The sequence below is a fragment of the Aotus nancymaae genome, unplaced genomic scaffold, assembly GCF_030222135.1.
Source record: "Aotus nancymaae isolate 86718 unplaced genomic scaffold, 86718_ANA_hifiasm-v0.15.2.pri h1tg000019l, whole genome shotgun sequence".
NCBI classification, from domain to species: Eukaryota; Metazoa; Chordata; class Mammalia; order Primates; family Aotidae; genus Aotus; species Aotus nancymaae.
Window position 1 is genome coordinate 44,864,015 of NW_026988431.1, and position 16,508 is coordinate 44,880,522.

The following is a 16,508-nucleotide window of genomic DNA, read 5'->3' on the forward strand; positions in this document are numbered from 1 at the left end:
GTTATTTGCATTAATTAGCTGTGTGATATGTGGAGTTAAGTAACTTTTTTAAAAATTTTATGTTGAAGGAGTATCCACAGAGCAACATATACCGAGTGCCTCCTAATTACTCACCCATCTCCTCCCAAATGATGCACCATCCACAATCCACCTTGTGGGGTTACAACCTTGTGGGCCAGCCCCAGCAGCCTGGCTTTTTCCTTCAGAACCAATCTCTTAACCCAGGTACGTGACAAGAAAGCACAGATCACTCAGGGATGAGAAAGAGCTTGTGGTTCTCTTTGCTTTTAACCTGAAACCTCCACAAAACTTGGACATTCAGGAACTAAGTGCTCAGTTGACATTTCTGTAATTCCCTTCACACAGATTTTTTTTTTTCTAAAATAAGGTTAAATTACCAGTCTATGTATTGATTTTGGGACTTTGATTATTCAGTGTTAAAGGAAATTAGCTACTGATTAAAATCTAAGCTATAAGATATAAAATAGCTTTTTGTGTTGTAAAATTTGTATTTTTTTATCAGCTATAATTCTTAACTAGCACAGTGTTGCACAGTGTATTTTATTGTTCTGAATTATCATGGCAACTAAGAAAATTGGTTCAGCAAGATTTAGATAACAACAAGGAAAACTACCATAGTAAATGTTCCTGAATTTAGTATTGCTGTGGTTTGAGCCCAAGTAGATTTCTCATCCCAAATGAAGATTGTCTAAATGAAGACATCTCTTAATTAATGAATTCAGTTTTCTTTCTATGTGAAACATTGCATGTTTTAGCATATTTAAATTATTTGAAATCTGTTAGCATTGTTAAGATGTGCCATTTTAACAAATAATTTTTTAAATTGTGATTTTTATTATAACTTGAATCTGACATTTTGAGGTCTATGAAAGAAAATGTTTTATTTGTGGCTTATAGCAGGGGAAAATCCTATTTTATCCTCTAAATTAGTGGTTAAAGTAACTGGTCTGGTAGTTAAGAGTTTTAGGTTCAAATCTGGTTCTGCCACTCTCTTGCTATATAATTTTGGCCAAATCTTAATTTCTCTGTGCCTCATTTTCATCATCTGTAAAATGATTATGCTAATATCTATTCCCATAGGGTGGGGGATTCAGTTATTTTTTCAAGAATGTATTGAGCTTCGTGATATACTGGACCCCGTTTTGGATGCTAGGATATTACAGTGAATAAAATGTGCACAATACCTACTTTTTAAAAGATGAAATAAAGTTTATGTTATACACATACATATGTAAGATTTAAAAGTAAATTTTACTAATTATATAGCCTTTTGAAGATAGCCTGATCCCAGACATATTCAATAAGTGATCTTCACATGTTCCTAGCTCAGGGCATTTGCACTTGCTGGCCCCTGTCCTACAGGGCTCTCCCTCAGATATCTACATGACGTCCTGCCTGTCTCCATTGGGCTTGGTCACAAATTACTTTCTCACTGAGACCTTCGCTAACCACCCTGTCTTAAATTGTAAACCCATACCCCTTCCCTTTACCCTCTGTTTCTCTCTTTTTTCTGTTTCTCTGTTGCAGGGATGTCCAATCTTTTGGCTTCCTTGGGCCACACTGGAAGAAGAATTGTCTTGGGCCACACATAAAATACACTAAAAATAGGTGATGAACGACAAACAAACAAAAAAAAATCACAAAAAAGCTCATCATGTTTTAAGAATGTTTACGAATTTTTGTTGGGCTGCATTCAAAATCACCCTGGACTGCATGCAGCCCACAGGCCATGAGTTGGACAAGCTTGTCCTATAGTATCAGACTTGCTTGTATCTTACTTTCTTATTGATTTATTATCTTACCAGAATATACGCCTCGTGGCAGATATTTTTTCTGTTATGTGCACTGCAGTATCTCCAGAAATTGGAAGAACCTTTGGCTTTATAGTAGACCCTTAAAAATAGATTGTTGAGTGAATGAATGTAGACTGCAAAGAGCAAACTAGACTCAGTGTGGAAAAGAATAATGCAATCATCATCTTTTTAAACTTCCTCTTTTTAATCCCAAGGTCCTTGTGAATTTTTGGCCATTTTAAACTTTGGAGATGTAGAAATTTCTTTGTAGATATTGACACACAAGGACTGTCTGTGAATTGAAAGCTAACTACTTTATAAAATCACATAATCTCTCCCTGTAGAATACTATAGACAGGTTTTTATAAATTGAGGAACTTTAGGTATGAGATGGCATTTAAAAAATAAATTTTGGGCTGGGCACAGTGGTTCACGCCTGTAATCGCAGCACTCTGGGAGGTCGAAGTGGGCAGATCACCTGAGGTCAGGAGTTCAAGACCAGTCTGGCCAATGGTGAAGCCCTCTATCTACTAAAAATACAAAAACAAAATTAGCCAGGCATTATTGTGGGTGTCTGAAATCCCACCTTCTTGGGAGGCTAAGGGAGAATCACTTGAACCTGGGAGGTGAAGGTTGCTTGAGCCGAGATCACATCATTGCACTCCAGCCTGGGTGACAGAGTGAGACTCCATCTCAAAAAAAGAAAAAAAAGTAAAAATTAATAAATTTATTTGGAAAAAAATTATTTTTGAGAATTTTAAATGAGCGAATTTATTTTCATTTTAAAAAGCATCATCTAAAGTTACAGAACAGTATGTACAGCATGACAGCATGATTCCATCCATATATGGTTTAAATGCAGAACAGTCCCCCTCCATTACTCACATACAAATACATACGTATCTTTCCTAATCTTTCTTATGTATACACACCAGTAAGATAAAGTTATAAGAAAATGCATAGGCTAATAAACTCCAAATTCAGAATAGCATTTGGTAGGAGTAAGTAAGGAAAGTAATTAGGTATACAAAGAGCTTCAGCCGTATTTTGTAATATTTTGTTTCATTAGTTTTTCAGAGGTACAAGATCATAGAGTTAGGAAAAATTTTGAAAAGTAGATCATATTTTAGTCTTTAAAGAGAATTTTCCTTTTCTATGAGTCTGTTTTTACATATTAATGTATATAATTCTTAACACATAATATATGTTCTAATCATTGCTTCAACAAAATTTACCCTGCCATGTGTTACTTAGATTGACCTTTCATTTTTGCAAATGTTCATCAAATGCTGCTGAATAACTTTGTAAATAAAAGAAGATGACTGAGGCAAATCTCACTCATTTTAGAGGTTTATTGTGCCAAGGTTGAGGACATGCCTGGTAAAAAGGAACACAATTATCACAGGAACAGCTGTGCTTTTTCCAAAGAGGGTTTGGGGACTTGAGTATTTGAACGGGAAAGAGTAGCCAGTAGGGGAAAGAAGAAAGAAAAGGAAGGGGAAAGTAGTTAAAAGGAGTAAGCAGTTTCATTCTTTTGAGGCTTTGATCAGCATTCCCTGAATCTACATTTTACAGCAGGTTAAAGGTTTAGTCAATTATGGTGGTGAATCTGCATTTTAACGTAAGATTAAGTAAACATAGAGTAGAGGAAGAGGTCAAATACGTGTTTGTCTCTGTTAAGTGGAGGGATGACATCTAGTTCTGTCCTCCTTCCCCACACTGCCCCTATCCCACCATAAAGATAAACTGTTATTTTAAGGGTAAATCTCTTGGAGCCCATGAGGAATTTCCTTGTGAGCAAATTATGAGGGAGGTCCCCTGGGGAGGTATGTAGCCTTCTATCTTTCAGCAATCTATTTAGGAAACAAAATGAGAGATTGTTTTGCATGACTCAGTTCCCAACATTGACTTTTACCTTTGTCAGAGTGAGTTTGGTGTCTCAACATTTTTAGTTTCCTTTCACAACTTCATAAATTGTATTGCTGATTGTCATACTGAGTCTTTAAAAGAATGTGGGTTTTTCAAAAATAAAAACAGCTTTATAATGTTTGTTTTCATCCTACAGCTTGCTTTATAAAAAAGATGAAACAACATTTGTGAGGTGCTTATGTAGAGGTATTTTTCATTTATATATATCAAAGACTATTTTTGGCGAATGAAGAATTGATATTTATTGTGAAGGCAGCAAATGTTGACCTTTTTTCCCCTAACTTTTGAAGGCATATGACAAATTATATATACAAATATGTTAAGGATTCCTGTGGTTTCTTTAGCATCAATATAATAGTTGTTTGTTTGATTTTTAGCCTTCAAAAAAGATACGTTCTGTCATTACAATTATGGTATTTGAAGTTTGCAAGTATTTCAAGATTTTAAAGTATTGTCATGCTCTGCTACAAAACAGGCGTTTTCATTTTGCCATGGTGAAAAGGCTTCAATGACATGAGCTTCAGATTTGATGAAAAGTACAAAAGGATTTATATGGATGGCTTAAGAACTTGGCAAAATACATCACAAAGGCAGTATGTTTTATGCAAGTAATAGGTTCTTGAGGGCCTTGCCTAATTTAAAACCCATTTAATTATGAAATTATGCCAACAACTGTGTGTTTTACTCATTTCAATTTATTAACTGAAGACCTCCATGAAGTTACATCAAAGTAGTATAATTCACTCCTGCATCACTCCTGCATCTTTTGTAAATTATGCAACTCAATAGGTCTTCAATGTTTGTGGCAGGTGGGACAGTGCATTGTTTTCCACTTTGCTCATAAAGTGAGACTTAGAAGGTGAAAATTTCTGTGTTTCGATAAAATTAGAAGACCTGTTACATTAACATAGTTAGAAAGCCTTTCCTTTTGGTTGCTTCCATAGGTGGCTCCAGGTTGGACCCTGCAGGCTCCTTTGTTCCAACCAACACCAAACAAGCTCTGTCCAACATGCTACAGCGACGCTCGGGTGCCATGATGCAGCCGCCGTCTCTTCATACAATCACATCGCAGCAGCAGTTGATACAGATGAAGCTTCTGCAGCAGCAGCAGCAACAGCGGCTTCTCAGACAAGCCCAGACTCGGCCTTTCCAACAGGTTTGTCCAGATCCAGCAATGGAGTCCTTTGCATTTCATTACCTCCGCTAGCTTGGGATGAGTTTGGGGTATGTGGCATATTCTTCCTGTGTTCATATATTTGTGTGAGTGCAGGTCTCGCTCTCTCTCTCTGTTACAGGCTTATAAATACCTCCATTGTATTTTACTGTTATCATTGATCAAATAAGAATTTGATATGTCTTAGGTTTATTAAAAGCATGCCTCAAAACAAAAAGAAGGGCTGATGACTTTCTGGTTAATTAGAAGAGGCAGGCCATTTATCCTTGAGGTGACCTCTGAGTGCTCATTTTCTGTTATAATTACCACCATATTCTGTACTACTTTTACCTCTTGTTTCGTATATTATTTTTAAACTTATTACTGTTAGGGAGCCCTGATGTTTCTTAGGTTTTCTCTGATAGTACCCTGCCTTTACTCTTTAAGTGTATATTTAATATAGTCTAGAGCAGATAATAAATTATAAACAACAGTCAGGATCTGAATGCATACAATTTAATTTTTGATTTTTATTTCTGTTTTTGTGCCCTGTAACCCAATTTTCTTTATAAAAGACAGTAATCATGTTTAAGAAAACATCAGCATTTAGTATAAACTCCTGAAAAACCTATGCATCTATATAAATACATTAAAGTGTGAGGTGAGAATGGGGATTTCTTTTTCTGGTTTCTGTATACTTGTATTTTCTAGCTTTTCTAAAATGGTCATGCACTATTTTGATAATAATAGCTAACACTAATGGAGCACTTACTACATGCCAAAACATTTCTAGGCATTTTAAATGTTTTAGGTATCTTAGATCCTGAGATAACTCTAAGAATAAGGTACTTTCCTGATCCTCAAATGGAAATAGCCAATCTATAAGGATATCGTGCTCTAAGAAAAACCACAGTGCTTTCAACATAGCAAGAAATTCAAATGCTTTAAAAAATGTTCTTTGTCTTTTGGATAACTTTCTAGGCATATCTCCATTGTGTAACTTACAGCACTCCTGCATTTGGGCCACTTAGTGATTTTGGTGGGTGGTGATGGTGGGATTAGTCATTCATTCTTAAAAATGGTTCTTTTTTTACCTGAATTATAAGGACAAGAGAGAAGAAACTAATTGAACTGTGTGATAATGCAGGCAATAGTCATCACGTACTTGTCTCTCCCTGACCTCTAGTGATTGCTTTAGCTCCCTGAGTGTCAGAAAAGATGGGCCTAAGCTGCTGCTTGTGCATAAATGACGAAAAAATTGATTAAAATATCAAATTAATTTCCCTAAATAAGCAACATGTTTGGAGCCATTTAAAACCTCATTGGGATTTTTAGCTCTTTTTGGGAAGGAGCAAAAATAGAATTATACTATTGCTTCAGATCATTTTTGAGTTAAAAAATTTCACTAGCAGTTGAAAAACTGTCCCACAAGAATGAATTTAGCCCTCTTTTAAAGTGATAAAGCCTAGGGCCAGGTGCGGTGGCTCAGCCTGTAATCCTAGCGCTTTGGGAGGCTGAGGCGGGTGGATCACTTGAGGCCAGGAGTTCAAGACCAGCCTAGCCAACATGGTAAAACCTTGCCTCTACTAAAAAAAAAAAAAATACAAAAATGAGTTGGGCATGGTGGAGCATGCCTGTAGTCCCAGCTACTTGGGAGGCTGAGGTAGGGGAATCGCTTGAACCTGGGAGGTGGAGGTTGCAGTGTGCTGGGATCACACCACTGCACTTCCAGCCTGGGCTGGAGTGAGACATCATCTCAAGAAAAATAAATTAAGTAAGTAAAGTAAAACTTGCCACTTTATTTTTTCATATCTACTTTTTTATCACAAGGCCTAGTTTTTCTTATTTATAGCCCACTTTCAAACTGTTACTGCCAAATTTAGTTTTGAGTTACTGTTAAGTGGTTCCTAGCATTGAGGGAAAGCCCACTGGATCATTTATGGGTAAATATACCTGTCGTCAAAAGGTTCACTTCCTGATAGAAGCCATGACAAAGGATTTCAGCAAGCATTTAATTGAATAATCTACATGTAATCAAAGATATCCTTGCATATTTGGAGAAGTGTACCCGGATGGCACTATCACTTTGCTTTCTCCTACCAAAAGCACCTGGCTCTGTGCTTCTGTACTACCTGTTGTTGTACTGCCTGTACCAATGGGAATTAATTATTAGTTCATTCTTTTTCTGATTCTTTTGTGCTAATTCCATCACAGTGCTGGATTTTTTCTTTATTCTTCTCTTTTTAAACTTTTAAGACCAGAAACGCCTTCTTCAAATAGTAAAAGCTCAACTGCATAACTGTGATTGTACAGTATTCACCTCTTCATCTCAGACTCACTTCATATTGTTTTTAAGTGTTGAAACTTAACTTTGGAGTCTCTGAAGGGCTTTCACAAGTAAGATATGTCTTTTTCTCTATTATCTTTCTTCAAGTGTTAGATAATTGAGGAAAATAGTATTCTGAAAGGAAGATAAATGCATACATTGTACAGTCAAAGGTACAGTGATCCTGTAATACATGGAGCTAATGAGATTTGCATGTAGCATCTGCCATAGTACCTCTACTTAGGAGGGTCTGAGGAAATGTTAGTGCCTTTCCTCTCTCTTAATAGATCATGTATAAGCTATTAATATACCTGGAATTTAGCTAAATGTTGTGTTATGGCAGACAAAATTTCTCCTTGTGATAATCCTTCAAAATCTAGAGACAGAATTGTATGGAATGTAAACAACGTTGGTCAATTGTGTATGTTGCTGGGCACCACTATTTGCTTTTCTAATAAGTACTGACTGTTTCATGGTATGGCAGGAAAATTTTCTCAGGTTGCTCACCTACATATGATATGAATTTCTCTAGCTACTAACAATTAGTAATATAGTTATTTTTTCATTTTTTGGTTTCTTGTAGAGAAAAGTAAGTAGATATATTTTTACCCATATCCTAGTAATTTTCTTATTTCAGAGGTCCATTTTCTTAAACATAACAAACGTATTAGAGAATTTCCATTTATCATAACCTTTGATACTGATTTTGGAATTCAGCAGGTGCTTTTACAGGTTGATGAGTTTCTCCAGATTTTGGATGTGACTGCTTCCTAGGACAGTTGTCTAGTAACCCCTTGGTTACCCCTTTTTCTTAGGAGGTCAAACACTGGAATGTATACTATTTTGTATCATCCTTTCATCTGCTAAGCACACGGTACAAATCTATGAGCTGTGTATCACATAAATAATGCAAGATTTGAGCAGTGGTTTTCAGGAGCCTAAAGTTTCTTAGTAGCCTTAATTCTCAGCAGTCTGCTTTCTATCCACTCACCCATCTCATAGCTTTCTTTCCCAGTGCTTCCAGAAACTGACCCTTCCAGTGATATCTGCTATGGTTGTTTTGGAAACCTAAATGGGAAAGGTAAACATAAATTCCTGAACTCTGGTTATATCTAAGACCTTACATAGTCCCCTTATTCTCTTCCCTTCTAGTTGGGAGAAATTGGCATATGCAGAAACCATCCAGCCTTCAATGATACACAGTGAAAACTAGAATTCCATAAATAACCCTCTAGTTCCACTGCAGAGATTGTACATGAGCTTCAGTCAGTCATGGAATTTTCTGTCATGGATTGTTTTCTATTTCTTCAGGAATGTGTTAAGACAGTGTTTAACACAGTACCTAGACAACAAGTGCTAAATGGCATGGATATTAAATATTCTTAATGAGATTGTTTGATGTAATGATTGTTATAATTGAGTATATTTTCCTATAGCTTTAGTGCATATGGACATGCAGAAAGATGTTTTGGCAAGAAACCTGTTTTCATTCTTCTTAGTTACAGTCTTCATCTAGGAGAGTACAGTAGTCCCATCACCTGGCTTATTCACAGGGAATACGTTCCAAGACCTTCAGTGGTTGCTGAAACTATAGAGAACTAAACTTGATATGGACCATGTTTTTCCCTATGTATAGGTAACTATATGATAAAGTTCAGTTGATAAATTAGGCTCAGTAAGATAATAATAATAACTAATAGTAAAATAGAACAATCATAATAATATACTATAACAAACATGTAAATGTCATCTTTTTCAAAATCTCTTATTGTGCTATACTTACCTGTTTTTGGCCTGTGGTTTTCTGTAGGTAATTGAAACTGTGGGAAGTGAAACCACAGAGAAGTGGTGACTACCGTAAAAACTAAACGAAACAAAAGATCCATTTCTGTTTCTTACTCAATGTCCTGTATTTAGATGGTACTCAGGATAGTGGTTACACTGCCTTTCTGTGCCTCAGAGTCTCATCTATGAAATGGAGATAATACAATATTGTACTTACTTTATAGGGTAATTTAGTATGTGTAAAACAGCCCTTAGAACAGCGGATGGCTCATAGTAAGTGCTCAAAAAGTGTTAACTGTCATACTTATTGTTGCTGCTTATTAGTATTTTTATGGTTTATTTCAAAAGAAATTCATTTCCCATAAAAACATTATTTTCTTAAATATGTTAAGCTTTAAAATAAAAGCATATCAAATGATTTACTTGTACAATTACATAAATTGCCATTAATAGGATTGATTTAATCCTCATTTGCTTAGTGGTCACCAATCGAACAAACTCATAAAAAGGAATGTTGTTTTGTTATCCTAATTGTCATTTTAGCTTCTTGGAGTGGTGTGTTTTTGTTCTTTAAATTGTGTGATACTTGAGAGACTTATTCCAATTTCAGTGTTAAAAGTATAACTGTATTATACTTATATAATACAGTCCAAAGAAGGAGAGACAGAAGATATGTTTAACTTGAATTGATTCAGACAGATTGGTTAAAAAATGGTTATAGTCTCCATACAGGATTTCATAAGGACTTGTCGTGACAGAAAAGAGGAAGATTTCTGACAGAGGACAGAAATGTGTGCCCAGTTATAGCTAGTACATGTAGCGACTTGTAAAGAGGTTAGGTTATCTAGCATGGAGCAGGCCCCATCATTTGTGTATACAAATCAAGGAAATAGGTAATTTTAGAAAGGAAGGATGACTGAGTCAGAACCTCCCAGAGCTCTTAGTTCTTTGGCAAAAGTGAATCTGTGACTTCATGGGAACGTGCTCTTGGATTAATGAGGCCTGGTTAAGTCCAGCAATTACCCTTTGTTTGGTAAATGATCTCCCACCCTAAGGATATGGTATTACCTTGGAATATGTTTATTTTATCTCTCCCTCCCACTCACTTTTTAATGGTATATGTATTTCAAACATATAGACAAGAATAGAAAATAATGTAATAATCACTAATGTACTACCACCTAGCTTTATTAAATAATGTTCTTTCATAATACTCTAGATTATTTTTTAAATAAGACATTACAAATGTGGATGAATCTTCTTGTATCTTCTTTGATTTCCCTTTCTTCCTCTAAAGTGGAAATCCCTATCATGAATTTAGTGTTTTACTTTCTTATGCATGTTTTTATATTTTTAATATACATGCTTGCATCTATCAGCATAAACATTGTACAGTATTACTTCGTAGATTTGAAATGTGATGTAAATGCTCTCACACATGTATTGTATTGTTTTGTACCTTACTTTTTTGTAGCTAATATTTTAATTATTTTTACTTTGTTTCACGTAGTTATATTCATTCATTTATCCTTTTGCATGTTATTTCATTATGAATATTAATATGTTATTTATTCACTCTCCTATTGACAGTCATTTAAGTTATTCAAGTTTTTTTTTTTAACTGTTAACAGTGCTACAGTAAACATTCTTGTACATTTCTTCTATACATGTGGAAAGTTTAAGGATATACGCACCAGAACATGGAAATGTTGATTCAATTTTGAAAGTGCTGGTGATTCCTCTTAGAATAGTAAATGAGCATGTTTCTTTTTCCATATTCTCACCAGTCCTTGGTATTATCAGACCTTATTTTTCTCAATCAGGGTAGATGAAATGTTATTATATTATGACATCTTAATTTGCATTTACCTGATTACCTGTGAGTTTATCCATTTTTCATAACTTTACTAGCTCTTCAGGTTTTCCCTTTTGTAAATTTCCTGATCATATCAATATAGCATATTTCAAATTATATTCTCATTTTTTAATGGTAGGCAAAATAGTCTTGTTAAAACATACCTTGAGTATTGATAATTAATATGTTTATTCAAAGTGTGTAATTAATATACATTTCAATGACAAAAATGGACTTAGGAGAAGAAAATCACTATACTGGTAAAGATGTCCTAAACCCCATCATTTTGGTTTTTGGGTAGAAAGCATGTCCAGGGAGGTGAGTGCTTCACTTATTACTTATATCTGGTATTTCTGTTTATTCGAATGATGAGGAAGGTGCTGAGTTTATATGCTAAAATAATGATTAGGCAAATATGATGAGCTAGGAGATAGTGCATGCAGCTTGATTTTTATGAGAGAGGGTAGAAGATTGGATGGAGGAGTGAGGAAATGAATCACTAATACTAGCATGGCAGTTGGATCTGAAGACCTATGTACAAATGCAATGAATTATGTACCTATACGTAAAATTGTGAGAATAGATATTATTTTCCTGGGAAATTCCTCCTATACTTTCTAATCCTCAGCATAGTAAAATGCTTTTTCTATTAGTGGTGAAATTCTTTGCTTCATCTCTATCTCCAGAACTCAGTGAGCTCAGGGAAATTTTTAACATCTCAGTAATATATCCCTTGGAATTCGATTATATAAATGATTAAACAAGGGATTCATTTAGTTGAGAAATAGCAATTTTCCCCAAGTATTCAGTTGACTTTTCCTAAGTCAGATTCTCTCTTAGTGTGCAAACAGTGGTGGCACTATAAATTTTTGTTGTCTACCACGATTGGTTGAATGTTTGGTTAACCTGATGTTCTTTTTTTACTTCCATTTACTGGGGATGGGGCTAATTACATCCTTCAATAACTGGCCTACTAACTTCTTCACTAAATGTCTTTTCTGCTTAATGTGACCCACATGTCCTGAGCTCCCCCACTCGCTCTAGGGTGGGAAGAACTGTAGCCTTCTGTTGCTCACATGGGGGTTCCAAAGTCCCTTAGTTGCAGCACATTTCGGTGTCTGATATTTCCTCTACTTTTATGTCACCATTTAACCTCCATGTTGTGCTATTCTATTATATGAATATTACCATATTGCTTATCAGTGTTGCAGTCTGTAGTGAGGTTGTTTGACTCATTAATTAATAAAACCCTTCTAAGGCCTATGTTTTTAAGTCTTGACTTCCTGCAACATTGTTTTAAATGAAATATTTCATATGTATTTTCGCTATCTACGTCATCAGGCTAAAAAATCTTATCTGTATTGTCTGCCATTTTCTTGCTGTCCCCTTTCTGTAGGACTTCTGTAACTCTGCTGTCTCCCTTCTGGAAGACTTTGACAACATAATGGTAACACCCCTGCTATCATTCCTTTTTCTTTCTTTTCTTTCTTTTTTTTTAAATAAACTTTTATAACATTGCCCTTTGAACGTCAAAACGAGAAGCAGGTTTTTCCTATAGCTGGCAAAAATTATTGTCTTCATTTCGCTGTTACTCACTTGGTTTATGTTTGAGACTGTAACACAGAATCATGAATGCATTGACCATATTTAATTTAGTGGATTTTTTTTTTTCTGAAAGTGCCCCCCCTTTGATTGCCTCATGATTTCCATCATATACATATATGGTGTAGAAACCAATAGACATTCACGGCCTGGGCTTGGGAGCATAGATCAGTTCGTGCACCTTCATCTCAGTCCCAGTTTCGAACCTGTCTATTCCTGAGCTCTTGCTTCTCTTTGTGGTAATTTATATCATTAGTAGAGGAACGCATGGCATGCTAATTCATAGGCCAATGCAAGATAATGAAAACTGTGGTTGTGAATCTTACCCTCTCATCACATCCCACTCACTGGCTATTCCGAAAATCTCAACAGAATGCATCATCTCTGTTTTCTTTCCAGTATGGAGAAGATTTTTTTTGAGCATAGGTCTTGTGCATGCATGTCATAAGACTTCATCACTACTGCTTTGCCTGGGCTAGCTAAGAATGCATGTTTTGCATTAAATTACTTATAGGTTTCTGTATCAGGTAGCCAACCCACAGCATAAACCCAAGAAGCATTAGAATAAAAAAGAGCACACATCTCAGATGTGACTGTAAGTTAACTTGTTTCACTGCCAATTTAATGGGTAACATTATACATTGATACAAATATCCTTAACTGCATATTCAAACTTTGAAAATATTTAGGTTATTTAATACTTGGTATATAGGCATTTTCTCCAGTAGTTATTTCAGCAAAGGAAAGCTTGGAAACTTCTGGAAAGACTCAACATTTCTTGACACTTTATGGTATTCAGGGAGCAGGTGAGGACTTTACTGAAAAACTTAAACTATCAAGTTCAAAAATGTTTTGGAGATAGCTTACGTTTGCTATAGGGCATTGTTTATTATTCAGGTGATAATGTAATTCAGATAGAAAACAATTTGCATCAATCACTGGCTTTACTTTTTAAAAAATGTTTTTATTGACAACTATTTTGTTTATAAGTAAAGTCAAAAGAAGGTTCTGTGATTTCTGTATTAATTCAAATTAATGAAAATGTGTATTTTTGCTATCCATTTTACCACTCTTATTTTTCTATAGTATTTTGCTTTCTTAGGAAATTAATGAATATATACTCAATCAGTTGTTATAATTTATAGACATGCTGATATCATAAAGGTTTATTACTGTATGGGATGTGTTTGTTTTGGAATGAATCAGACTATTCTGGCAATTAGTTACTGTTCATTGATTTCCAACCAAGTTGTATTTGAGGTGAAAACTTTTTTTTTTTGAAATGGAATCTTGCACTGTTGCTCATGCTGAAGTGCAATGACACGATCTTGGCTCACTGTAACCTCCGCCTCCTAGGTTCACACGATTCTCCTGCCTCAGCCTCCTGAGTAGTTGGGATTATAGGCCCACACCACCACACCTGGCTAATTTTTTGTATTTTTAGTTGAGACTAGGTTTCACTATGTTGGACAGACTGGTCTCGAAATCCTGACCTCATGATCCTCCTGCATCAGCCTCCCAAAGTGCTGGAATTACAGGCGTTAGCCACCGCACCTAGCCTAGGTGAAAACTTTTAAAATTATCAAGCATAACTAGTCAACAAAACCTTTTATAATTATAGAGTTTTCTCTCTCTCTTTTCTGCAATCAAAATAAACCAGTATGATGTGATGAACACAACTTCTGGTTCATACCATGTGTTGTTTTAGCCTAAGGCACTCAGTAACTTCCAAACTAGGAGTTACAAATGAAACCCTTTCTGCTAGGTGACTTGTAAAACATTACCCACTGGTTTGTTATGTGCCTTTTATTACTTCTTTCAAAATCAGTATTTCCAGACACACAGTCACAAAATCTGACTGTGGTTTTTATAGATATGACTTGTTTCTCTACTTGTAATCCTTAAACACTACTGAAAAATTATTAAATAAGTATTTGCATCATTACTAATAAGTTGAGTGGATAGGAAACTCCTGATTCTGAAATGCTCTGATTATAATCCTTATTGATTGCTAATTGGAGGCATAACCAGTCCTACTTGAGAAGGAGATCTTCACATTTTCTCATTTGACTGAGGGTGTAAGTTGCTAATACAGAAGAGGTTAAAGCACAGAAGAATAAAAATTATGTTTAAGGATCATTTATCAAAAATTTAAAACTTATCAGATGCATTGATTTCAAATTATACAAAAAGCCTTTGAGTCAACATCTCTTGGAGCTCACATACTTGTGTCTAGTTAAAAACACAGCAGTAAGAGAGAAAATTCTCCTTATAAATGTTAGGAAGATAGGTCAGTATTGAGCAGCACAGCTTCTTTAGAAGTTTTTTAAAAATGGAAATTTTGAAAGTATTTATTTAATGTTATATTTTATTTATAGAGGTAAGCCCAAAGCAAAGTACGTAAAAATGAAGTAAAGAGACCATGTGTAGGAATTTACCTCAGGTAGCAATGTAGAGATGGGCATATAATTATTAGGCTGTCCCAGTTCTCTGTAGATCATTCCCTTTCACATACAAGTCAGGTATCTGAGCCATGGAAGCTTAAGCAGGGAACAAGTATCTATTTTCTTACTGATAAGCTTAAAGTCATGTAGCACCTGGCTAGACACAACTATGCCATCAAAAACCGTCTTCCTGCAGGCTGGATGCAGTAACTCATACCTGTAATCCCAGCACTTTTAGGAGGCCAAGGTGGGAGGATCTCTTGAGTCTAGAAATTTGAGGCCACAGTGAGGTATGATCTCACCACTGCATTCTAGCCTTGGCAACAAAGTGAGGTGCTGTGTCTTTAAAAAAAAAAAACAAAAAAACAAACAAATAATGTTCCCAGACAGTCCTTTCCATGCATTAAAAAATATGAAGTTGGCCAGGTGCAGTGGCTCACGTGTGTAATCCCAGCACTTTGGGAGGCCAAGGTGGGCGGATTATAAGGTCAAGAGATCATCTTAGCCAACATGGTAAAACCCTGTCTCTACTAAAAACACAAAAATTAACTGGGCGTGGTGGCATGTGCCTGTAGTCCCAGCTACTCGGAAGGCTGAGGCAGGAGAATCACCTGAACCCGGAGGCAGAGGTTGCAGTGAGCTAAGATCACATCACTGCACTCCAGCCTGGCAACAGAGTGAGAGTCAGTCCAAAAAAAAAAAAAAGAGGTCAAGAGATCGAGACCATCCTGGTCAACATGGTGAAACCCCGTCTCTACTAAAAATACAAAAAATTAGCTGAGCATAGTGACGCGTGCCTGTAATCCCAGCTACTCAGGAGGCTGAGGCAGGAGAATTGCCTGAACCCGGGAGGCGGAGGTTGCAGTGAGCCGAGATTGCGCCATTGCACTCCAGCCTGGGTAACAAGAGTGAAACTCCGTCTCAAAAAAAAAAAAAGTTAAAGTGGCCTCAATTGTTTTGGTTGAGCAGAATGAATAGGGAGAAATTAAGTTACTCTCCAGATACTAATGCTGGCAGGAAGAAGAAATCATTAGAATGGTAGATGCCAAACATTAAATTAAATTTGAGTTTTCAAAAGATGGTACTGACAACTATGAGGCAATTAGAAAGCACTTGGTAAAGTAATTGATGTTGAAATAGAAATTCTAATTTACCTCTGAATTTCCTAGTTAACAGATAAACTCAATTAAATCTTAGTTATTCTGAACAGATATTTACTGAGCACTTACTATATGTGCTAGGCACTAATTAAAAATAAAATAAAGCTTGAAAATTTTCAGAAATTAACATTTAACTAAAGTGACCAGATATCTTAACTTGCCAGTCATGGTCTCACTTTGCCCTCTTGTCCTGGCTTGTTCTAGTTTGGATGACACATTAGATAGTCTCTTCTTGGTTTAATGTGGCCAAACCCATGCCCACCAATATTTAAAGATTTTACTAATTCTCAGTCTCTAGTTTCCTGGATTATTCCCAGATTGTGATTATTGTTCAATATTTGTAAAATATTTCAAGTTATTAAAGAACTTATTCATTCTGTTCTCAACTGATTGAACTATTTCTACAAATTGAAATAATGTGTTTCTGGCATTATTCTGGG

General features: G+C 35.6%; 1 protein-coding gene across 5 annotated transcripts in view; it reads left to right on the forward strand.

The window, feature by feature from the left end:
• MED12L (mediator complex subunit 12L) overlaps nt 1–16,508 on the forward strand; it is a 366,898-nt gene that overhangs the window by 319,624 nt on the left and 30,766 nt on the right. For 3 of the 5 annotated variants that reach the window (XM_064378797.1, XM_064378798.1, XM_064378800.1), the window contains 3 exons: nt 69–225; nt 4,688–4,899; nt 12,259–12,309. In XM_064378797.1, coding sequence (XP_064234867.1) covers nt 69–225; nt 4,688–4,899; nt 12,259–12,309 — 420 coding nt within the window. The remainder of the gene's footprint in view (nt 1–68; nt 226–4,687; nt 4,900–12,258; nt 12,310–16,508) is intronic. The other 2 variants (XM_064378799.1, XM_021669546.2) reach the window with 1 other exon arrangement.